The sequence below is a fragment of the Protopterus annectens genome, chromosome 2.part0, assembly GCF_019279795.1.
Source record: "Protopterus annectens isolate FY-2018-M chromosome 2.part0, PAN1.0, whole genome shotgun sequence".
NCBI classification, from domain to species: Eukaryota; Metazoa; Chordata; order Ceratodontiformes; family Protopteridae; genus Protopterus; species Protopterus annectens.
The window spans coordinates 239,419,694-239,444,121 of record NC_056728.1 but is presented as its reverse complement, the minus strand read 5'-3'; the positions used below and the strand labels follow the sequence as shown (position 1 = coordinate 239,444,121).

At 43.4% G+C, this 24,428-nt stretch overlaps 1 protein-coding gene across 3 annotated transcripts in view; it reads right to left on the bottom strand.

Annotated features, from left to right (window-relative positions):
- LOC122793043 (sentrin-specific protease 2-like) overlaps positions 1–24,428 on the bottom strand; it is a 1,342,091-nt gene that overhangs the window by 514,983 nt on the left and 802,680 nt on the right. For all 3 annotated transcript variants that reach the window (XM_044060712.1, XM_044060713.1, XM_044060715.1), the window contains one exon: positions 18,975–19,178. In XM_044060712.1, the coding sequence (XP_043916647.1) occupies positions 18,975–19,178 (204 nt within the window). The remainder of the gene's footprint in view (positions 1–18,974; positions 19,179–24,428) is intronic.

Sequence of the window (24,428 nt, the reverse complement as noted above, 5' to 3'; positions counted from 1 at the left end):
CTGCAGCTGTATGCACGATGAACATCTGGCTCCTCACTTAAGCACCATGTTCAATAATAGCCTCACATCAGGCGTTGTGCCACTGAATGGCACACAGCAACAGTTATCCCACTCCACAAATGGGGAGCCACCACTGATCCTGGAAACTATCAACTTATTAGACTGACGAGCCTGGTCTGCAAGGCCATGGAATGTATCATCATGGAACTCATAAACAAAGACATTGGTAACCTCCAAACTCTGGATCCCACCCAGTTCAGGTTTGTGAAAAGCAGATCATGCCTCCTGAACCTGATCGACTTCTCTGAGGCAGTCACCAAAGTAGATGAGGGCAAGGTGGTTCACACAGCCTATCATGACCTCGCCAAGGCTTTCGACACCATCCCCCATTCTGGAATTTTAGCTAAACTCACTAAACTAGGCATAAATCCCTACATCACAACATGGGTTGCCAACTGGCTCGCTGACAAAACCCACACTGTAAAAGTTGCAGACATTAAATCTGACCTCAAAGTAGTGACAAGTGGAGTACCACAGGGTTCTGTCCTGGGACCTCTCCTGTTTGGTATCTACTTCTCTGAAGTACAGGATAACACAGAAGGCCTCTGGCTAACTAAGTCTGCAGATGACTACAAACTAGGAGCCACAGTCAAGTCTCCAAATGATGTGGACATCCTACAGAAGGGCCTCGCTGAGACAGATGCCTGGTGTCAGAGCCATGGTCTCAAGCTCAATGCCAAAAAGTGCAGTGTCATCCCCTTTGGTAAAAACTCTGTACCCATGAACTACCACATAGGCAGCAATCTACTTAACACCGAATGTGTGATGAGACCTTGGGACCCAGGTGGACAGTAGTGTCTCCTTTGATAGTCACATCACCACAGTAGTCAGGAAGTCCTTCTACGTGGCACACCTCATCATAAAAGGGTTCTCATCCAGGAAAAAAGAGGTCATTGTTCCCCTCTACTCGACACTCAGACCCATTATAGAGTACAATGCCCCTTTTGGAATGTACCTCAAGACATCTGCAGCAGCTGGAAAGGCCACAGAAGTACCTCATAGAGGATTACTGGCCTCAAACAAATGCCCTACACTGACCGCCTCAAAAATCTCCAGCTTTACTCCGTAGCATATCGCCTACTCAGAGGTGATCTCTGCCTAACATATAAAGCTATGTCAAACCCAGAGCTGTTGGACATGCTACACCTAAAGAAATCCCAATCCCTCCGAGCTACACGCCGTAGGGACTTAAACCTGGTCACCACAATAAACAGGACATGCTGGAGGGATAGATTCCTGTCCCAGAGACTTCCCATACTCTGGAACAGGCTACCCATCTATGTCAAGCAAAGTTCTTCATTAGCACTCTTCAAGAAAAATCTTGATGAGTGGATGGGAAATAGGAAATACACCCCAGAGATCACTTCTGTGTCTCTGCTCGACAGTGGCACAGGAAAATAACTTTCTTGGGTGGCGTAAGCCAGGGAACCTTGCTGGCTAGGCTTACATAGGCCCTAGGGCCGATAGCCTAGTACCTACCTATGAACCTGTAGGTATTTTCATCAACCACAGGAGCTGTGGACAGTAATTAATAAAGAGTTGAAGGATTTTATCTGGGATGGGAAAAGAGCAAGGGTCAAGTGGGATAAGTTTACCCTTCCAACAAAACAAAAAGGTTTAGGATTACCTTATTTGAAGGGATATTTTACAGCTACACATTTAAGGCTGATATGCATAACAGAAGAGGAAAGTTGTAATTCACAGTAGAAAGGAATTATGAAATTCAAGAAATAAGGACAGAATAGGACTTTGGATGCAGATCCTTAAAGAGAATACCAGCAGCCATACAAAATATATTTATAAAGTAGCAAAGTATTCTAAGAACTAAGCCAATGCGAGAATGGAGAAAGGAGATTCTACCGACAGGGATGACTGCACCTGGTTTACAGAAACTAGGTAAGAGGAGGCTGGAGAAAATTACCACAGAACCGAAGTACTGGGAGCAAACAACTAGAGAAGGAAAGGCAAAAAATTGGGAAGAGATTGAGAAGACATTTGGACTGCAAGGTCGAGACTGCCTTCCCTATCAGAGTACAGGCAAAGAGAAAAGGATATGGGAATCCTAAGTGAAGGCTTGCTTTGGTAGACTTTTTAGTTGAATCTGAAACAGAAGCTGCTGTTAGAAAAACAGTAGAATTAGTAGGGCATATAAAATATCGAACAACTGTACAAATCAGAGAAGGTTAGAAAAGACTAACCAGAGATTATATATGCAATTACAAGGAAACAATGGAAGGACATACGAACGGCTCAACAATTAACAAGCAAAAATCCTAAATCATTTGGACTTGTGTTTGCACAGGTATTTTTATACCCCAAATGGACTCCAAAGAATTTTTTCCTCGGGTAGATGGAAATGTTGGAGGTATGATGGGAAAGAAAGTGGTAACCGGGAACATGTTTTGGGAGTGTAATGAGTTGACAGACGCTACAGAGTACTCTTGTCAGAAATACTGGGTGAGCAAATGGGTGTAACCAAGGAAATATTTTTTTTGATCCAGGATCGGAACTGCCTAGACATAAAAAGGCCCTGTTAACTGTAATTCTGTTGGCTGGAAAACAAAAAATTAATAGAAAATTGAAACCAAAGTCTAAATCAATTGTACTTGAAGTAGGGAATACAGTAACAGAGATAAAAAAAAAAACAAACTGGTAGTGTAAACTACCAACCTCAAAAACACCCCAGTTTGATCTTTTCCCTGTAGCCAACGTGCTGCAAATACATCAACTATATTTTACTTTTCTATTCATAAATTAATCAATTTATGTTAATTTCTCTTTTTTTGTGTTAAAATGGTAAGCTCACGTAAGAAATATTAAAAAATCATGATAAATGAGTTCATGTACAGATGTTTTACCCTGCAGTTATAAACGTGCATGTGTAACTCTGATGAAAATGGGTTTTACCCAATCGGACTTTTCCTGGTCAAGAAAGACAAATAAATAATGCTTCATTCAGTAGCTGCTGGATGTAGTAATTTCTCATGCATTTAACGTCCTTTGGACTGGTGAGCATATTATTAGTCATGCAGGATGGCAGAAATAAAAAAAAATGCCACAAGGATACTTAGAGGCTCTACATCAAGGCATCGACTACTGAAACTTTTCATTGCTGTGCTCTGGGATCAACATACAAACTTGTAAGAGCAGCAAAACAGTAGTAACCAGGTTTGTAAACATCCTTGCCCAGTAAGCCTGACACATCTCCGCATGCACCAGTAGCAATTCCCATGCCAGCTTTGTAAGCATGCTTGTTCAGTAAGCTTGACATCACAGCATGCACCAGTAGCAATGTCCACATCAGCTTTGTAAGCGTGCTCGTCCAGTAAAAAATGACTATACCACTCCACAGTCTGCCAAATGAAATAACATATAAATAGGAAGCCTTCAAATGAACATGACACTAGGGTGAAAAATTCTCAAGTGATTTATTTTCAGGTACCTTGACTTTTTGAGGCAAAAAACCGAGGTACCAGAAACTAAATCACTTGAGAATTTTTCACCCTAGTGTCATGTTTGTTTGAAGGTTTGCTATTTATATGTTGTTTCATTTGCTCATCCAGTAAGCCTGACACATCACAGCATGCACGAGTAGCAATGTCCACACCAGCTTTGTAAGCATGCTCGCTCAGTAAGCCTTAAATATCACAGCATTCACCAGTAGCAAAGCCCATACCAAAGTGTGCAGCTGTCTCAGATTATCCAAAATTGACAGGTGGGAAGTATGAACTCAAAGACCCAACAAGAAAGGTATCCATTGTTAGATCTCTGGACTTTTAAATCAGGACAGTGGTCCCAATTTAAAAGGGGGGGAAAGGTTCAGGAGTGCATTTGTGTTCATTTACTGTCAGACTTGTGTTTCTTTGCCTCACAAGAAAAAACAAGGCCACGGTACTAGAAAGGACAGAGCAACAATCGAACTGCTGATTCAAGAAGAGCTATAATTTGGATCATTGTCTTGAACATGGAGGAGAGAATCGGCTTATTGTCATATATACAGGGAGTGGGGTTTACTTGCTCTGTTAACCTGGTGAGTGAACCCCTCCGAAGACCATTTCCAGCATCACACAACCAAAGGCAAAAAGCAAAAGCCATTTAACGCAGAAAAAAACATTAGCACAATTTATGAAGAGCAGCATTGCAATTACACCACACAGATGTAAAGTTAGCATATCACTCAAATAACCCCAAATGACTGAGGTTTGCTGTAGTTCTAGCACACATTTAATACATGGAATACAGCTGTGTACTTGGTGTAACACAATGCGGAAAATACAGCAAACCCTGATCAATATCTGCTATATTTCATGTAAATAACCTAGACATCAGGAAGCACTGTGGAAGAATTATCCACATTACAGCGTCGTACACTAGGGTGATTCATTACATGGATATGGTTATAAGTTCAGTTTGCCAGTGCCATCCTCATGCATTGATGACCTGGAGAAGGCATATGACCACATACCATCGAGCACTGGAAGCAGCTGTTGTTGCACACAGACTGATCCCCCACATCTGCATGGTGAAACTTGTGTTGCTTCATTGGAAGTAAGTCAGATATGTTTAAGGTGGACTTTAGACTCCACCAAGAGTATATGCCTCATGTCCCCCCCTCCCAGTTCATGACATTTATGTACAGGACACCAAGGCACAGCTCAGGCTTGAAAAGTATCCCATTTTGACACATGAAGGTTGCATCTTTGTAACATTCAGGAGGATGTCATTTTATTTTTTATTTATTTTTATTTTACAGCTATTGACTGGGATAGTCCGACTGGATTCATGTCCATTTTCAGCAGAGGCCCGGGGGAGAAAAGCTCCAAGGTAGACAGATACAATAATAACAAAGAAGGCATTTTACAGATATGGTATTTGCAAAGAATACATAAGCAGACATGAATAGACAATTTCACAAGTTCGAGTTATTTACTCATTATTCATTATGGTGTCATGAGACCACAATCACTGGAGTGGTTCTGCTGCTGCATGTAATGCAGCTGAGATAAAAGTCAGCACCTCTCAATAACAGGTTATGATTCTCTCAGAAAACAGAAGATTGCTCTTGGCCGATGAGGATTGCCCTGCTCTCTCAGTGGACAGGTCAATGCATCTTGGGGTCTTGTCACAGAGGACAGAAAAGGACAATCAGAGTCACCAGCAGAATGGTACAGTTTATGTTTAAATCTGAGTGATTAAATCTAAACCCTTTAGAACAAACAAAACTAATATAATACAAATAAATATTTAATGACATTAGGGTGAATTATAAATGCATGCAACTTACAGAAATAAACACTTTAAATGTAGATCAGAGCATAACTGTGTGTGTGCTATATATTTAAGAAGCATGCGAGGCTGTATGTACACATACAAACTGAAGACACGTGCAATCCCTAGTGCCATTTTGAAGGAGCAACCAGAGACAGAACATGCATGATCACATTTTTTAGTTTGCATACAAGTTACAGTCAATAGTCATCAATAGCAATGTGTTTGTATAAAATAAAGCTTCTTGAACAAAACCCACAAAGACTCTTCTATTGTATTCTAGATAGGAGAGCAACATGGTGTCAGAACTGGGATCGAAGAAAGAAGAATATTTGGAGCCATGAGGTGCAAGGACGACAGTGAAGGTAAAACAGAGAAAAAAGCACAAACAAAGCCAGAAAGAATAAAGGTAATGAAAAAAAGCACAAGCTATTTATTTATTTGATACAAAAGACAAAGTTACAAGTGCACAAACCGCATTACCAGGCAAGCGGAAAGCAAGAAAAGCTTGTTAACTAAAGAAAATGCTTAAAATTATGAAACGATTAACAGTAAAGCAAAATGAGCATGTTTAATGCAAAACGAGCATGTTTGAGGCAAAGCTGGGCATGCCTGGAGTAAAAAGAGCACACGAAAAGTACACTGGGCATGGAAAGGGCTTAAATGGGCATGGAAAGGGCTTAAATGAGCAAAACGAACACAAGAAGAAAAAAAAGAGCACATTAAGCAAAAATAAAGCAAGGCAACTGTATGTGTTTTGGAAAAGTGCTGTATATACACATAACTACGACTTCAAATAACTTTAGTTATGCCCATGATACAATACGAAGCATCTCAAAGTGTGCAAAAGTTTATTGTGTGCAAAATGCAACTATTTCATGAAGTGCAGCCATTTTGAAAAGTTTCTTGTGTTGGGTCTGTCTGTTCACAAAGTGCTGGCATTACAGAGTGCTTCTTACACTGTAAAGAGCTGCCTAGTAAGGTACTGTCATTTTGGGGACATCTCAGTGTGCAGTTATTCGCAAAGAGCAATTACTTCAAAAGGTTATTGAGTTTTTGGTAACAGATGTTCAATTTACTTGCACTTTGCAGTTACTTGGCATGTTTCTTGCACTGATAAGAGGCATTTTCTTGTAAAAGACATTATAAGAGTATTACAGTGCTCACAATTTATTCAGTCGCATCAAAGTTCACAAATGTTTCTTAAAATGATAAACGACTTTAGCGAATGATGGTAAATGACTTGAGCATTTTAGCCTTTCCAATGATATTGCAAAAGTATCAAAACGCCCGGGAAGTTTATTTCATAAAGTCCAGTTATTCGAAAGTAGTACGAGTTTGTTCATTCGCATAATTCTGAAAAGCCCAAAAGATACAAGTTCAGGGCATAAAGGCATTGGACAAATACTGCCATTAGTTTCTGGCATATCTGGATGTATATGTTTGTACTTATTTGCAAAACCCTTTGATGGTATGTGTTAATATGGCAGATGGATTTTGAAACCCCCTACCACTTGTATTTGATCAGAATATTGCAGAAAATTGGAGAATATTTGAGCAAGAGTACGCATTTTCATAAGCAGCTTATGCAGATAGAGATGCACTCCAGGGCATTCATTTTGCTAAACCTAGCTGGGTCAGAGGCCATAGAAAGAGAGAGAAAGTGTGGTTGTGTACACTTAGCATAAATGTAGATGTTCGAGTGTATTCACTGTTGCAGTAGTCCTCGGCCTCCCCAAATACCAGAGGCTTGGTACTTCTACGCCAGTTGCTGTTGCTTCAGGACTGATGTCAGGTCGTCAGTAGTATAAAGTAAGGCACCAACGCCATTACATCAGTTTTTCTTGCCCTGTCAGGAGCGCTCAAGTGGGAGCCAGGTTATGGCGGAAGAACCCCACAAGTAGAAAGTAAATACCAAAATGTTCATTGTAAGGATAGAGAGAAAGAAGAGGGGGATGGAGGGAGGAAAACCAGGACTGCAACAGTGAATACACTCGAACATATACATTTATGGTAAGTGTACACAACTGTACTATTTTCTTCGTGTTTCACTGTTGCAGTCATCACATTTGGGTTGATTCCCAAAGCTGAGGAAAAGGGTGGAGTCAGTCAAGGAGACTAGGGAATGGCTAGGATGCCCTGCAAGACTGCAGTGGCAAAGTCTGCCCTGGATTTGGAGAAGATAGGCAGGTGGTAATGCTTGGTAAAAGTGTGAACAGATGTCCAGGTGGCAGCATCCAGGATGTCCCTGATGGGGACTCCTCTGAGGAAAGCTGCAGAGGTGGAGGCTGCTCTGGTGAAGTGAGTCCTGACCCCCTTAGGGGGAGGTTTTCCATGTTGCTTGTAACAGAAATGGATGCAGTTTGCTATCCATTTGGAAATTGTTTGTTTGGAGATGGCTTTGCCCTCTGCCCCTGCAGCAAAGCTAACCAGTAATTGATCAGACTTTCTGAATGATTTAGTCCTGCCTAGATAGAAACTGAGCTGTCTATGCACATCTAGAGAGTGCAGGATCCTTCCCCCTTGTTTTGTGGGTTAGGCAAAAAGGTGGGCAAATGAATGGATTGGTTGAGAGCCACACTGGACACCACTTTGGGTATGAAGGATGGGATAGTCCTGAGGGAAACCCTGTCAGCATGGAAGATGATGATTGGCTCCACAGCCATGAGTGCTTGTTGCTCGGAGACTCTTCCGGCTGAAGTGATGGCCAGAAGAAAAGCTGTCTTCTAGGAGAGAAATTTTAACTCTGCTGAAGATGCTGGCTTGAAATGGGGGCAGGGTGAGCTTTTCCAAAACAAAGTTAAGGTCCCAAGCTGGGGTATGTGCTAGTCTGGGTGGCCTCAAGTTGCTAGCCCCTCTTAGGAATTGTTTGATCAGAGGGTGTGAGAAAAGGGGTTGCTCGGAGTGGAAATGAGCAAAGATAGCCAAGGCATGAATTTTAATAGAGGAAAAAGAGACACCACTGTGTAGCAGGTCAGCTAGGTAATCTAGGCTGACAGGTAGGGAGGGCTGTGCCATATTGGCTCCCTTAGCCTGAATCCATGTGCAGAACCTTTTCCATTTGTCACCATAAGATTTTTCTAGTGCTAGGACGTCTGGCCTCAGATATAACACCTAGAACCAGTTTACTGAGGTTTGCAGATTGATCAGTGGTCAGGGAATAAGCCAGGCTTCCAAAGTGGGGGTCTGCAATTGGGGATGCATGAATTCTCCTTCCCTCTGGGTCAGGAGGGTTGGGGCCTGAGTGAGATGACATAGTGGCAGTGGGGACAGGCTGCATGGCAGTGGGTACCAGTGATGGTGAGGCCAGTCTGGAGCAATATGAATTGTCCTTAGTTTTTCCTCCCTTATTTTGAGCAGTACCCTGGTGATGAGAGGTACTGAATGAAATGCATAGACCAATAGACTGACCAAGGGTAAGGATAGAGCATCCACTTTCCAAGCCATGCAGTGATGGTCCCTGGTACAGAACTTGCTGATGGTTGGTGTGGGAGGCAAAGAGGTCAACCTTCAGGGTGCCCCATTTCGGAGTTATTAGGATGAAGGCTCTTTTGTCTAGCTGCCACTCGTATGGGTCCAGAAGATTTCTGCTTAAGTGGTCTGCCAAAGAGTTTAGAGAACCTGACAGGAAATGTGCTAACAGGTGGAGTTGCATGGTCAGCCTGCATAGAAGGTAGAAGTGAGTCACTCCCTGCTTATTGATATACCACATCACAGTGGTGTTGTCTGTTTTGATCAGGAGAGCCCCTGGTGAGAGAAGGGGCCTGAAAGCTGTCAATGTGTGCTGGACAGCTAACATCTCTTTTTGGTTGATGTGCAGATGGATTTGTTGTGGGCACCATTGGCCCTGTATGCACCTGCCATCCAGGTGTGCACCCCAGGCATAGTCTGATGCATCTGTGGTGAGGGTCTGGGCGTCAGAGTATGGTGAGAAAGGTAGTCCCTTGTTGTGGAAGCATGCTGCTGCCCACCAACGAAAATCTTTCCTTAGGCAAGGTATCATTGGTATAAAAGAGTTTCCAGGTCTTGACAGTGTTGACACCAAAGGCTTTTTAGGTACCACTGAAGTTTCCTCATATGCAGTCTGGCATATGGAATGAATAGAATGCAAGATGCCATGAACCCCAAAGTTTGCAGGACTTTCCTTGCAAATAACTGGGGTCTGGTGGCTAGCTGAGAGAAGTAGGCCATCAGGTAAGTTTGCTTTTCTGGTGTAAGGAATGCCATCTGGGATGCTGTGTCCAGGCTTGCTCCCAGGAATATAATCCTTTGGGTGGGCACTAGTTTGGATTTCCTTTCATTGATAGTGTACCCTAGGGAGGTCAGTAGAGACTTTACAAATGCCAGGTGTTTGAGCAGCGTTTACTGGCTGCCTGAATTAGGCAGTATAAGTACGGGTAAATTTGGATATTCCTTTGTCTGCAGAAGGCAATAGCGGGAGCTAGACATTTTGTGAAAACTCTGGGGGCAGTAGATAAGCCAAAGGGAAGTGCAGAGAACTGAAAGTGCAGAGATCCTGCCCTGAAATGTAGATATTTCCTGCATGATTCCCTGATAGGAATGTGGAGGTATGCCTCTTTTAGGTCTAGGTTGGCTAGCCAAGCATCCTTGGAGAGCATGGGTAGCAGTTGCTGGAGGGTGAACATTTTGAATTTTGGCATCACCAGGAAGGTGTTTAGAGTGGATAGATCACAGATGGGGCGCTAGCTGCCCTCTTTTCTGGGCACCAGAAAAATTAGAGTAGAAACCTTGGCCTTTCTGTTCTGCAGGAACATGCTCTATTGCCCTCACAGAGAGCAGGGAAAGGATTTGCTTTTGCTCCTCTGCCACTGGTTTGGAGGTAGATCTGGGAACCCTTTTGGGGTTGGAAGAGTGTGGAAAGAAAATCTGTATCCCTGGGACACTATGTTGAGGACCCAGTGGTCATTAGTAATGGTGGTCCAGGTGCTTGCGTGAAAAAAGAGTTTTCCTCCTAGGGGTAAGTGAAGGTGGGCAGGGGGTGGGGGAGGAGAGTCATTGTGAGTTCTTACCATGAGGGGGTGGCTTAGAACTCCCTGGTTTTGAAGTGGAGGAGTTCCACTGTTTTGATCTCTGCATTCCCTGTGGCTGCTGTCCGGGGGGGGGGGGGTCTGTTTCCCTGGAGTCTGGGCTGAATTGACCTGGTAGGAGCAGGAAAGGACCAGTACTTGGAGGGGCAATGCCTGCTGAATCTGGGTGGCTGGGCCTGCAAGAAATCCTTAACTGTTTGCATAGATTTAGCTTTTTCTTCTATCTTTTTTAAGACCTCCTCTGCCTTAGTGCCATATAAGTTGTCTTTGTGCAAGGGTGCATCCAATAATTTAGATTTAACATGGTCTGGCAAGGGCTGTTCCTTAAGCCATGCATGCCTTCTAAAGACAGAACCGGTGACTGCTGCCCTGCAAGAAGCTTCTAGGGCATCAAAACCACAGTGTAAGGTGTGCTTAGTCACTTGACTTGCAGAATGCATTAACTCTTGTAACTCTTTAGATTCTGCACAAGCAGGAAAGGAAGACACTTTTTGTTTGAGGAGTTCCATGGTATGTTGCTGAAATTTTAGCATATGAAACTGGCAATTTAGTGCTCTGATAGCAAGAGTAGCACAGGTGTATACTTTTTTACCCCATCTGTCTAGTGCTCGGGAATCCCTATCTGAGGGGGTGGGATTCTTAGCAGAAGTTGCTTTAATTCCTTTAGGCCCTTGAGAAATTACCTCAGGGTCAGCAGTAGGATTTGTAAAAAGAAATTTGTGTGAGTCAGGGACTCTAATACCAGTCAGGGTTTCTGGGTGCAGGAGGGAGGGTGTCAGGAGTCAAACTGGATTCCAGGAGAACATCGTCCACAACATCCAGGACTGGGAGAATGGCCGGGAGTCTGTGCTGTGGAAGATCTCAGAATTCCCTGAATCTCTTTTTAGACTGAGGGTAGTACTGACATTCCCACTGGAAATGCTCCCTTAAGGTATGAAGGGTTTCCCCAAAGGAAAGTCCTCGGGTGGAGAGGCTGAAGTAATGGAATCCTCTGCATCAGAATAATCATTAGCAGAGAGGGGTTGCATGTCGTCATATTCAGATGCATCAGAGTTGTCAGACTCCTGTTCAGACAAGACTAGTGGGGACAGATCTCTTTTGGAAAGGGTAGCTTGGCTTCCCCTGATCAGCAGGATAAGGTCTTCCACCATTTTAAGCAATTGAGAATGAGGCAAGGAAGCAGGTGCCTGAGATTGGGTCGTCAGTTTCTTGGGTGGGGTTCATACCCTGGGTCTTAGAAATTTGGTAGTTTTCGAAAGAAAGGTAGATGCGAAAGAAGTTGTCAGTTTGTGTCGAGAATCGGTAGTGCGAAGTACTTCCTTGGAAGCTGGTGCCTGCTCAGCAGCTCTGGACCCATCCAAGGTAGAGACAACCGCAGGATCCTTAGTCGCAGAAGAGTTTTGCGGCATACCAGACTCCGACAGGGTCTCAGTAGCGGCCTGCGAATCCACAGAAGTGGGCATCAGGGGCTGTGAATGAGCCTCACTGAGGACCGGAGAACTGACGACTAGCTTAACAGAAGTGTTGTTGGTTGGTTTGGACCTGTGCGGTCTGTTTTTTTCCTTACTTTTTTTGGAAGATCTGCTGTCAGATGGCTTACCGAAGCCAAATCAGAATTCGAGGACTGTAAGCGAAAATATCTAGCTACAATAAGGGCCCAATGATGTATAGTTCTGGCATTGAACAAAGCACAAAAGCAACAGTGAGGGACATCATGGTCTGGGCCTAAGCAAGTGACGCAGTAAGAATGAAAGTCTCTGTGTGGTATTTGCTTTCCACAGGAGACACTTTCTGACATTGGTTAGTGCAAGAAAAAAGGATCCTCAACAGGGTACTTAGCTTTAGAAGACTTCAGCTTCAATTCGGAAGATGAAACTCAGGTAACGGCCGACCGGCACTCCTGCAAACTGCTTCTGCTTTGGGCTCTGTGGCAAGAAAGACTGATGTAATAGCTTTGGCTGCCTTACTTTATACTACTGACAAACTGACGTCAGTCCTAAAGTGACAGCAACCGACACAGAAATACTAAGCCTCTGGTATTCGGGCTGGCCTAGGGCTACCCTGACAGGGATAACACAAATGTGATGACTGCAACAGTGAAACACAAAGAACATTGTTCAATTGTGTATGCACCAGCAGTATATGAGGAGAAGGTGCAGACCGTCATATTGTTGTACAAGATGAATCAAGGGAAGACCCTGAGTGTTTGAAGCACAAGTTCAGACAAATGTGTAACCCCCAGACGAATAGTACATTACAGAGGTATTTGTTTTACACAAGAGATCAGAAACCAGGAGAAATATTTGCAGCTTATGCAACTGACTTGAAAAACGGAGCTAACAAGTGTAAGGATGAGCTGATAAAGGACAGACTTGTGTGTGGTATTAATAGTGCTGCTCTGAGAGAAAGATTTTGCTTTGGGACAGTGATTTGACATTGAGCAAGGCCATAGAGCTTTGTCAAATCCATGAGGTGACAGAAAAATACAAGAGTATGCTTGTGAGTGACAAGTGCATGGTTTCAGTTGGTTCCAGGGAAAATGTATACACTATGCAACACACAGCAAACAACAGCAGGCTTAAGCACATGGCAGCTACAGGGTTTCCAAAGAAGGCACATGGCTTTCCAGAAAGTTCTAAGAAAGGAGCTTACATCAGCTCACTGCAGTACAAGCATGAATCAGAAAAACCCAAATCTAGCTTTATTGTTAGCTGTCGGAATTGTGGTGTGAATCATGAATATAAAAGCGAGAAGTGCTTAGTATATGGTCAGCAATGTCACAAGTGTAAAAAATGGTATAATTTCCAAAAGTTTTGCAAATCAAGTAAGCCTCATGCAGCTGTAAATAAAGGTCACACCAAAAAGCAAGTTGATCAAGTAGAGCCCAAGCAGTCAGCTTTCTATGTAGATGGTGTATCAGTGCTTTGTGAAAGAGTTGGAGCAGTGAGTGAATTTATCAACAAGAAGTGAAGGATTTTCTACTGTCCGGATTAATGGAAAACCCACAGAGCTCAAAGTAGACGCTGAGTCAAAGTGTAATGGTTACATCAGCAGACACTTTTGCTAGAGAGAGAATTAAGGAACAACTCAATGTAACCAGTAGTGCAAGACTTGTTGCTTATGGAGGTGAAGAGATTCAAACCGAAAGTTCAGTGATGCTTTCATGTTATTTGGCAGAGAACCATTACAACTTCTTACTCTATGTAGTCCAAAGACCAGTGCAATCTTTATTGGGTCTCAAAGATAGTTTAAAAATTAATCTGCTTTCTTTTGCTAAAGAAGTCTATCACATAAGTGCATTTCCGAGTTCAGTTTTTCAGAAGCCATTTTCTCAGAGTATGCTGATGTTTCTGATGACAAGTTAGGTAAACATCCAGTTGTGTATTTCATGAAGTTACACCCAGAGGTCACTCCAAGTAGTCAGACCAGCAAGACAAGTTCCACTAGCTATACAAGATAAAATTAAAGCTCAGTTGGATAAAATGGTGCAGCAAGTTGTGACGTGTCCACCCACAGAGCCAATGTAATGGGTGTCATCCATGGTAGCCGCTCATAAAAAAGGCTCAGACGAAACCAGAATATGTACTGACCGAAGAGATCTGAACAAAGCATTTAAAAGATAATATCATCCAATGCACGCAATCAAGGAAGTTGCAGCTCTAATACTGAATGCTACTGTATATTTTCTGTTTTGGATGCAGAGAGTTTGTTTTGACAAGTGATACTACATCGCAAATCCTCATTTCTAACTACTTTTGTTACTCCATTTAGCAGACACAGATTCCCAAGGATGCCATTTGGAATAAATTCTGCAAGTGAAGTCTTCCAGCGTGCAATCGGACAATTTTTTTCGGGTCATCCCTGTGCCATAATAGTACATGAGCTATTGGCTGGAGGCAATGGTGAAGCAGAACATGACAGAAACCTCAAGAAAGTTCTAGAGAGAGCACGTGAAGTAAACTTGAAGCTCAATCCTCTGAAGTGCAAATTCAGACTTACAGAAGTTACGTACGTAGGTCATTTGTTCATGAGCACAGGTTTGAGACCAGACCCGACCAAATAAGCAGCTATTCTTGAGATGCCAGCATCAGATGATGTACAAGTTTTACAGCGCTTACTGGGCATGGTCACTTATTTAGGCAAATTTACATCAGACTTCAGTGAATTTACAACTACTTTAAGAGAGCTCACACGCAAAAATTTTTCATGGTCATAGTTGGAACACCAGAAGGCATTTGAAAACCTTAAGCAGAAAACTGCCACCCAACCTACATTAAGATACTATGATGTGAATAAACCAGTTACTCATTCCTGTGATGCTTCAAAATTTGGTCTAGGTGCAGTTATATTTCAAGAGGGCAGACCAGTAGCTTATGCATCTAAAACACTAACCCAAACTGAGATGGTGTATGCTCAAATTGAGAAGGAGCTTTTGACAATAGTATTTACATGTTCCAGGTTTTATGATTATATTTATGGTTGAGCTACTCAAACTGAAACTGATCATCAACCTCTAGGTACTATTCTGAAAAAGCCTATTCATTCCACTCCAGCGATATTATAAAGAATGATGATCAAACTGCAAAAGTACAATTTCAAAATGGTCTATACACAAGGCAAATTGTCCTATCTGGCTGATACCTTATCCAGATCACCCAGAAATACAACAGATCAGCTTGACGTAGAGAATTTTGACTTTAATGTGATGTCAGGGCATAATTTTTCCACCAGTAGACTTGATGAGTTAAGAGATCACACACAGACTGATCCAATTTTACAGAAGCTTAATCACCATATTAATGTTGGATGGCCGTCAAAGCAATCTAGTGTACCACCTGGAGTGCAAACATATTTTCCTTACAGAGATGAATTGTTGATGAAGCTGGCATTATTTTCAAACATCCCAAAATTATTGTTCCTGCGTCCTTAACAACAAGGATATATCCAGATTTTGCATCGTGGTCATCCAGGATCCACACCAAATAAGAGAAGAGCATGTGAATTAGTATTTTGGCCTTCACTGATAAAGTACTTTCTACTTGTTCAGTATGCAATAGTACTAAACCACATCTGTAAAGAGAACTGCTTAAGCCAAGTCCAGTTCCTGAATTACCTTGGTCTACTGTAGCAACTGATATCACTGAGTGGAACAATCAACACTACTTAGTTTTGGTAGACTCTTATTCAAATTGGTTTGAGATCGATCTACTACCTAACCTAACTTCCACTCCTGTTATTACTAAGTTGAAACATCATTTCTCAGTTCATGGTAGTCCACACAAACTTTTTTCTGACAATGGCACTCTATTCACTAGCCAGTTTCAGAAATTTGCAAAAGAATGGGACTTTGTACACGTCACTAGTAGCCCTGAATATCCTCAGTCCAATGGTCCAGCTGAACTAGCACTGCAGAGTCCAAAACAATTACATGAAAGGTCAAAGTGTGACAATAATGTGCTCTTAAATTTGCTTAATCTCAGAAACATACCCCATGACGATATTCTTGGCTCACCTGCTCAAAGACGGTTTTCCAAGCAAACTAGAACTACGCTACCTATCTCTTCCAGTTTGTTACAGCCTAAACCTAAGAACAATAAAATCATCAAGGCTCAATTGTTTAAGAAGCATAATATCCAGAAATCTAGTTCCAACAGATCGAGCAGATTACTTCGTCCATTGAGGGAAGGAGATAGGGTATGAATTCAAACAACAAAAGGATTTGATCAACTAGGACAGATTACAGATATCTGTGCCGACCCGCGAGATTACGTGGTAACTCCAAGGGTACAGAGTACAAGCGGAACCGCAGACATCATCTTCCTGTACCAGAATCATCATCATTGCAATCACAACATTGTTTCTGTGATGCAGGTCCTAAGTCTAACAGTGAATCAGATACTGTTTCCAGACCAGAATGTGTTCAAAATTCTGATTCCATTCCAGAAAATGATTCAAACATTCTAAGGTTAATCATTTTACAGAAACTGTTCCAAGTGCTAAATCTAATTCCCAGTTTTATGTCACACGATATGGACGAGTATCTAAGCCTCATGTGAAATACATAGCAACGTGGACTTGACTGTATACACCTGTCTATTTAATATTGTATAATGCATGACTAAAGATTACCTGTGATTTCTGCATGCCTAATAGTCTCATAACAATTATATGATCTATTTCTCAAACAGGGAGGATGTAGATCAGAGCACAAGTGTGTGCGTGAAATCTCCAAGAAGCATGCAAGGCTTTACATGCATGTATAAATTGCAGACACTTGCAATCCTTGGTACCATTTTGAAGGAGCAGCCAGAGTGCGAGCATGCATGATCACAGTTGTTAGTTTGTATAGAAGTTACTTAAGTTAAAGTCAATATTCATCAATTGTAATTGTAATGTTGTATGAAATTAAGCTGCTTGAACAGAACCCACAAAGACTCTATCGTATCCCAGATAGGACAGCCACATGGTGTCAGAACCAGGATCGAAGAAAGAATATTCAGAGCCATGAGGTGCAAAGAAGACAGTGAAGGTAAAACTGACAGAAAAAAGCACAAACACATCCAGAAAGAATCAAAGGTAATGAAAAATAGCATGAATTATTTCTTTGATACGAAAGAAAAAAAGTGGCATTACAAGGGCACAAACCGCATTATCAAGAATGCCTCAAACTGAAGGCAGTTAAGTCTCATTCAGCAATTTAAAAGTTCCATCTAACTAAAATTGCTTCAAGCACAAAATTCATCAGGTTTTTATCAAAAGCGATGAAAATTTATCTTAAAATAGTAGTAAGCAAACACCTACAAACTGCTTTAATCTCACATTTTGAAAGTGCTGCCTCATTCAAAAGCAGAAAACAGCAAAACAATTATCAATAACAAAAAGAGAACAAAACTGGTAATCCTGGCAATGGTCTTTATCTAAAGACTATAAAGTTGCACCAGTACAAATTCCTCAGTCATTGGAGCTGCAAAGGTAAGGTGCAGTCAAGTCATTTATTTTTTTCCCTACTCTCCATCCAACCCACTGTTGGCCCTCCAGATGGCCCCTGCACATTTCCACTGCAGTCCTAGTCCATTCCCCAGCTTGGATCAATGGCAGTGCAGACCAATGCCTTGCCTCTATGTCATCAGGTTGATTTGTGCTCAAAGTTTTGTGGCTACAGTGATCCATTTGCAGTCATGTTGTATCATACTGAAGTCAAAGTTGAACACAAAGGGAAAGCCTGAGTCAGAGCTGAAGTTTCAGAGTCACATTACCAAAATTAAGCACACTGCAACTGCAAACAGACATTAACTCAAGCTCTAGCAGGAAAGAGCAAACAGAATCCAACATATGCGAAACAAAATGTGCTCTTTGCCTACAGCCAGCAAGCCATTGCTGCCTTAGATAATCCCTTTTACTGATTTCTGCTGTCCTCCTGTTTGCTATCTATTGATCATCAATCCCTTCCCAGTCAAATCAGCCCTTCCATATTCCACGGTGAAGGGCAACTGGGAGAGGCCATCACGCAGAAAACAATCAGGGATGGACTGAGATTTGTTGTTTTTTTTGCAGCCCTATCCCAAGCACACACTCAAAGTACCATGGTTCCCTTTAAACAGCTCTACCCTTCCCTCTCAAAGGAGGAGTAGCATTTTTTTTCTTGTCTACATCATGGAAATCACATTCCTGTGCATGCATGGTCCTCCCTATCTCCACTCCAGAGAAGTAAGCATACTATGCCATTCTTCCCTTTTGTGCCTGGCTACTCTGGTGTTGGGGCAGCTAAATGAACCCCATTTGCCTGGATTGCATTCAGGGTCTCACAAATCACACTTCACTTGTCAATTTTTGTCTACATCCTTACCTACAGGCATAAGCTTTAGCTACTAACTCAAAGGATGAGACAATAAGTACAAGTGGTTGAAATAATGATCTTCACAGGATTGCTTGGCTAACATTTTCTGACACAGTGAGGTGCTCAGCAATCTAGTCAGATCTTAAGGGTCTAGTCACTGCTCCTCTGGGTGTAGTGGAACCAGATGAAAGTTTTATGGGCATGACAAGGCCCACTAACCAGTAGTTCTAGGACAGACAGTTAACATGCTGGAATAATTATGCACCTCAATTTACCTGGGAAAACCCAAGTAATACCACAGAAGGTGATTAGGTCTGTTCGTGGTGAAATAGAAGTTTGACATGCCCTGCTCACCTTAACAGTACATTGATCCTCACTAAAGAAATGATTAAGAAAATGAATGGATGGATGGTCATTACTCGTAGCTCGATCCTTCAAGTGTCCTTGACATGTTCTCCCCTTCTGCCCTCTCTATTACACATTCCTCAAGCATAACAAAAATGTAGTCTCCATATCTTACTTTCATTGCATGCACATCACAATTCAACAGTTATATACATTTTATATTAAATGGAACTTACAATCACAATAATTATTACAATGCATCCAAAAATGAAATTCTATGCTGACTGCATTACAATCAAACTAATGCAGAGTTCTACATCTGGTCTTCGCCATTTGGCCTAGGGTACATTCTTTCATTAGCCATTCTTTGCAAAATCTAGAATGAAAGCATGTTTGTAAATGCAGTGATCACTTACCATTAGAGCCCAATGCACTCCCAAGTGAAGAGGAATTAAAACAATCTCTTTCTCAAATAGGTCAACACCTTTTGTCCATCGTCTTACTGCCTGGTAACCTCCTGAACCCAGTTTGGTGAAGAAAAACGTACTAAATGCATAGGTATTTGGAAACTCTGGTTTCTTACTTCTCTCCACGATGAGATTCATATAAAAATTAATTACCTATAAACAAGTAAATAAACTGCATGATTATATTATCCACTGCACCCCTTCAGAAAACTTAAATCAGTTAAATGTAACACAAGTAATAAACTAAAGCGACAAAAAAAAGAAGTTATGTCCTTACCATAACATTCCATGTGGAGTGTTCATCTCGCCTTGGTTATTACACATGGGTTCGGAGCCGATCCTCGGCTCCGTGCCGGCCGACTGCAAGCTCTGCATCGAGAAGAAGCTCGAGGACATCAAATACCCACAATCCCCCTCTGCCTTTACCTCAGATCTAGTTTGCAAGCAAACCAGACATAAAGCACGCACACATGCCAACTATATACATAAAAAACATATATACAAACATACCCAGTGTATGATAGTAACAGTAATACTGCAACAGCAGAAGGAGAATACTCCAGACCAGGCACCAAATCGAACGTTCTTCCCAAGGGTGGGAAGGGTGGGAGTGTAATAACCAAGGCGAGATGAACACTCCACATGGAACGTTATGGTAAGGACATAACTTCTTTATGTGAGAGTGTTCAATCTCGCCTTTGTTCTTACACATGGGTAGCGCCCCTAGCTCCATGATCCTGAGGAACTCAAGGGAGAACGTTCTTGAGCACAGTGGAACCAAAGGTTGCCCTATCCCTAGAAACCCTGTCCACTTTGTAATGAGATATAAATGTATGTGGTTTAGCCCAAGTAGCAGCCGCACAAATAGTGTCTAAAGGTAAACGAGCTGCATGAGCCAAAGATGTAGAAATTGATCTGGTAGAATGTCCTCTGGGTTTTGCTGATAATGTTTGATCAGAATCTTCATAAACATAAATGATACAGTCAGTTAGCCACTTGAAAGAGTTCGTTTGTAACTGCAAGACCCTTTCTGCTGTCAGCAAAAGCTACAAATAGTTGATCAGATTTCCTGTGATCTTTTGTTCTATCCAAATAAAATCTGAGTTGTCTATGGACGTCTAGTTTGTGCAACATATACTCTAATTTATTAGAGTGGTTTTAAAGAAGGTGGGTAATTCGATGGACTGATTAATATTACTAGTAGAACAAACTTTGGGAAGAAAGGATGGATTAGTGCGTAGGGATACTCTGTCAGAATGAAAAATTAAATAAGGATGTTTGACCGAAAGGGCCTGCAGCTCAGACACCCGTCTAGCAGATGTAATAGCCACTAGAAATAATGTTTTCCATGACAAAAATTTCAAAGTGCAACTTGAAGCTGGTTCAAAGGGTGGTAACATCAATTTAGAGAGCAATAAGTTTAAATTCCACGGTGATGTCGGACTTCTGACTGGTGGTCTGATATGAAAGGAACCTTTTAAAAGGCTTTACAAAGTCTGTGAGCCATAATAGGTGCACCACTTTCTTCTACATGATAGTTAGAAATGGCAGCTAACTGTACTCTTAAGGTAGCCGGGAAGCTCCTTCCTGAAATAATTCAGTCAAAAATTCTAAAACCTTATTCAACGGAGCTGTAACAGGGTCCAACTGATGTGACTCCAGAAGACAAAACGTTTCCATTTACTGGTGTAAGTCTTTGTAGTGGAAACTTTATGAGAAGCTACCAAAATATCTTGAACCGCCGATGTAAGGGGAATTGACCTGGCTAGAAGGAAGGAGCAGCCAAGCTGCTAGATGGAGAGATTCCAGGGATGGGTGAGGAACTCCTGACGAGTGAGTCAGTAGATCTGGCTCTGGGTCCAGCATCCAAGGTCCCCGAATGCGGTGATGCAATAGAAAGGGGAACCAAATTTGACGAGGCCAGAACGGAGCAATGAGAATTATAGTCCTCTGAAGGTTGTTTGCTTTCTGTAGAAACTTTGCAATCAGGCGAAATGGAGGAAAAGCATATAGGAGACCCGGGGGCCAATCGTGCACCAGCGCGTCCCTGGGGACTTCCCCTGGAGGGGGTAATAGGGCAAAGTAGCTCCTGCATTTGGCGTTCATTGGAGACGCAAACAGATCGCAGGTAGGCTGGTCCCATTTGCGAAAAATCCTTCCCGCAACTGACTGTTTGAGGGACCACTCGTGAGGCAATAGTATTGCCCTGCTCAGCCTGTCGGCTATGACGTTGGATGACCCGGGATGTGCGTTGCGATCAGAAAGCGACCGTGGACTCTGCCCATTGCCAAATTCTCATGGCCTCTCTGCATAGTTGGTAAGACCTGGTACCACCTTGCTTGTTTATGTACCAGACTACGGACATGTTGTCTGTCTGAACTGCAATGGTCCCTGGAGGAAGAAGGGGAGCAAAGTGTTGCAACGCCAAAAACACTGCCCTCAACTCCAGAACATTGATGTGCAGATTGTACTCCAGATTGGTCCATTCGCCTTGGACTGTCTGTCCCTGAAAGATGCCCCCCCACCCTATCAGGGAAGCGTCCGTGGTTATCGTCGCTGACGGTGTGGGTAGCACAAATGGTCTTCCGCCGGATAGGTTGCAAGTCTGTAACCACCACATTAGGTGTGATTTGCATGTTTTCGTTATCAATATTTTGTGAGTCAGTGGAAGTTGTTGGAATGACCATTGTGCAAATAGAAGCCATTGTAGCACTCTCATGTGCAGTCTTCCCAATGGTATTGCTATGAGAGAAGCTGCCATGAGACCCAAAACTTTCAGAACAATTTTTGCTGGGGACTTTCTGGACGACAGAAGAAGGGAAATGTTGAATTGAAGTGCTACTATTCTTTCTGTCAGAAGTTTTAGAACTAACTGACGCGTATCTAATTCCGCTCCTATGAATAAGATATGCTGTGATGGCTGTAGCAACGATTTTTCGAAATTTACTGAAATGCCAAGGTGTGTACAAAGTTGTAGGGTGTAATCCCTGGCTTGTATCAGTTGACGCCTGGTGGTGGCAGACAGGAGCCAGTCGTCCAGATACGGAAACACCTGGAATCCTAGGCGCCTCAGATGAGACGCTACCACTGCCATGCATTTGGTGAAGACCCTGGGCGCTGTGGTCAGGCCAAAGGGCAGGGCTCGAAACAGATAGTGACTGGCTCCCAGCCGAAGCGCAAATGATCCCTGGACGCCCTGGCCATTTTGATGTGGTAGTATCGTCCTTCAGATCTATTGAGCACATCCAGTCGTCCTTCTGTAAGAATGGAAGGATCGATTGAAGCGTGACCATTCGGAACTTTTCCTTCTTGACAAAGGTGTTGAGATGACTTAGGTCCAGAATTGGCCTCCAGTCCCCTGTTTTCTTTGGAACTAAAAAGAACCTTGAGTAAGTTCCGAATCCTATTTGGTCCGCTGGGACTGGTTGGATGACTCCTTTTTCTAGCAGCTTTGAAATTTCTGTAGCTGCTGGGTCTCGCAGATGGGGTGGTACATCTGGGAGTTTTCTCTTTGGAATGGGGTGGATAGAAATGGGATTTTGTAACCTCTGGTAACAATGCTTTTTACCCAATTGTCTGAAGAAAGGTTTTGCCAGGCCTGAGGGTATAAAGCTAAGCGACCCCGACTGCCTCCAGAGCAGGACAGTCGGGCCTCCTCTCAGGAGTGCTGAAAAGGTTTGCCAGGAGGTTATCCCTGTCACCTTGGTTTTGCGGACCCCTCTGCCGCCAGGGCGGCGTCTTCCACCTCTGCCCCCTCTGCCTCTAGAGGGCATCACCCTGTGTGTTTGGGAAAGATCCTTGGGGTTTTCAAACCACATTTTCCCACCACGCTGCCCTTTGGGGTACAGTCTGGAAGGGGTGGAAAACGGACTCCGACAGCAGACAGAGTCTTTCCCTCCTGTTCACACCGGTAAGGGTCTCCTTTACTTTAGGGCCAAAAGTGTGGCTCCATCAAATGGGGCGTTAGTAAAGGAAGACTTGAAGGCTTCCGCAAACGAACATAAGCGCATCCAGGATTGCCTACGAAGAGCAATCGCTGAAGCCGCTGCCCTACTCGATCCTTCGGCTGCATAGGATATCAGCCTCATGGACGAAGTTCACAATGGACGTAAGGGTGTTGAGATGCGCTGTAACTTTCTCTGAGACAGCGGCATCTGTAGCACCCTGGAGGGTATCTCCCAACTCTTTGACTAGATCCCTCTGTAAACGTGTAAAATGAGTCAAATAGTTCAGGGACCGCATAGAGAAAGCCGCTGAACTGAAAATGCGCTTCCCGTATCTGTCCATGGTCCTAGAATCTTTGTTAGGCGGATGGACAGATGAGGAAGACTCCGACATCTCCTTTTTCGTGGCCGCTGCCACCACCATGGCGTCTACTGGAACTCCTTTGGTAAGGTAAGCTTTGTCTTGTGGTGCCGTGATGTACTTATTTGGCTTCCTAGGGACTGGTTCCACCGTGTCAGGAGTCTCCCACGCCCTTCGAGCAATTAATTCCATTAACTCATCAAAGGGCGGAGTGACCCAGGAGGAGGAAGGACGGGCACCAAATGCCTTCAGCAAAACTGACTCATCCTCAGAAGGGGGGAGGGCTTGCCAGTCACCTCTCTGTTTAAGGATCTCCAAGATGTCAGAAAAAGAGACATCCTCTGAAGGTGACTTAGGGGACCCTTCTGACTCATCAGTATCAGATGTCAAGGATTCTTGTGGAGAATCCAAGTGTCTCCTCTTACACAGTCTTTTCCTAGGAACTTCTTCGTGGGGAGCATCCGAAGAAGCCTCCGAGGAAGAGGGGGCACCCTCCAGGGGTGGCTGAGACACTGGTGCCCGACGCTTGGACGTGGCCGTGGGTGCAGAGGAGGATAACGGTCCTTTGCGGGGAGGAGAAGCTGTACCTGCTGATGTGGTTGTCTGGGTAGACAACACCTTCCTCATGAGGTCGAAGGCCCCCGGGTCCCAAGTTGAGGTATCTCCCGGTTCCGAAGAAATGGGAAGAATCCCCGAAACAGGAGCCGAAAGCACCGACCCCGAGGACGGAACCGAATCGATCCGTGCCGAGGCCCCGAGAGGGAGCGTCGGAACTGAAACATCGGTCCGACTCTCGGTCCCGGAACCAAGGACAGATCTTCGGCCCCGAGACTCCGGTACCGGATCGGATGGAGTCGAGGTAAACGGTGCCGACCGAGAAAAAGACGGTTCTGGCACCGAGGGCTCCACAATCATCAGGTCAGCTTCTTCCGGCTCCGAAGACTGAACAGGTCTCGGAGGAGGAACAGATGGAGATAGTGGCAGGCCTTCAAGTCTCGACATCAACTGAGAGGAGACCGAAATAAGCTTGGACAGGGCCGTATGCTCCATAAGTTTCTGCACCACACGGTCCACGCCGGTGTCGGAAAGGGCTCTAGA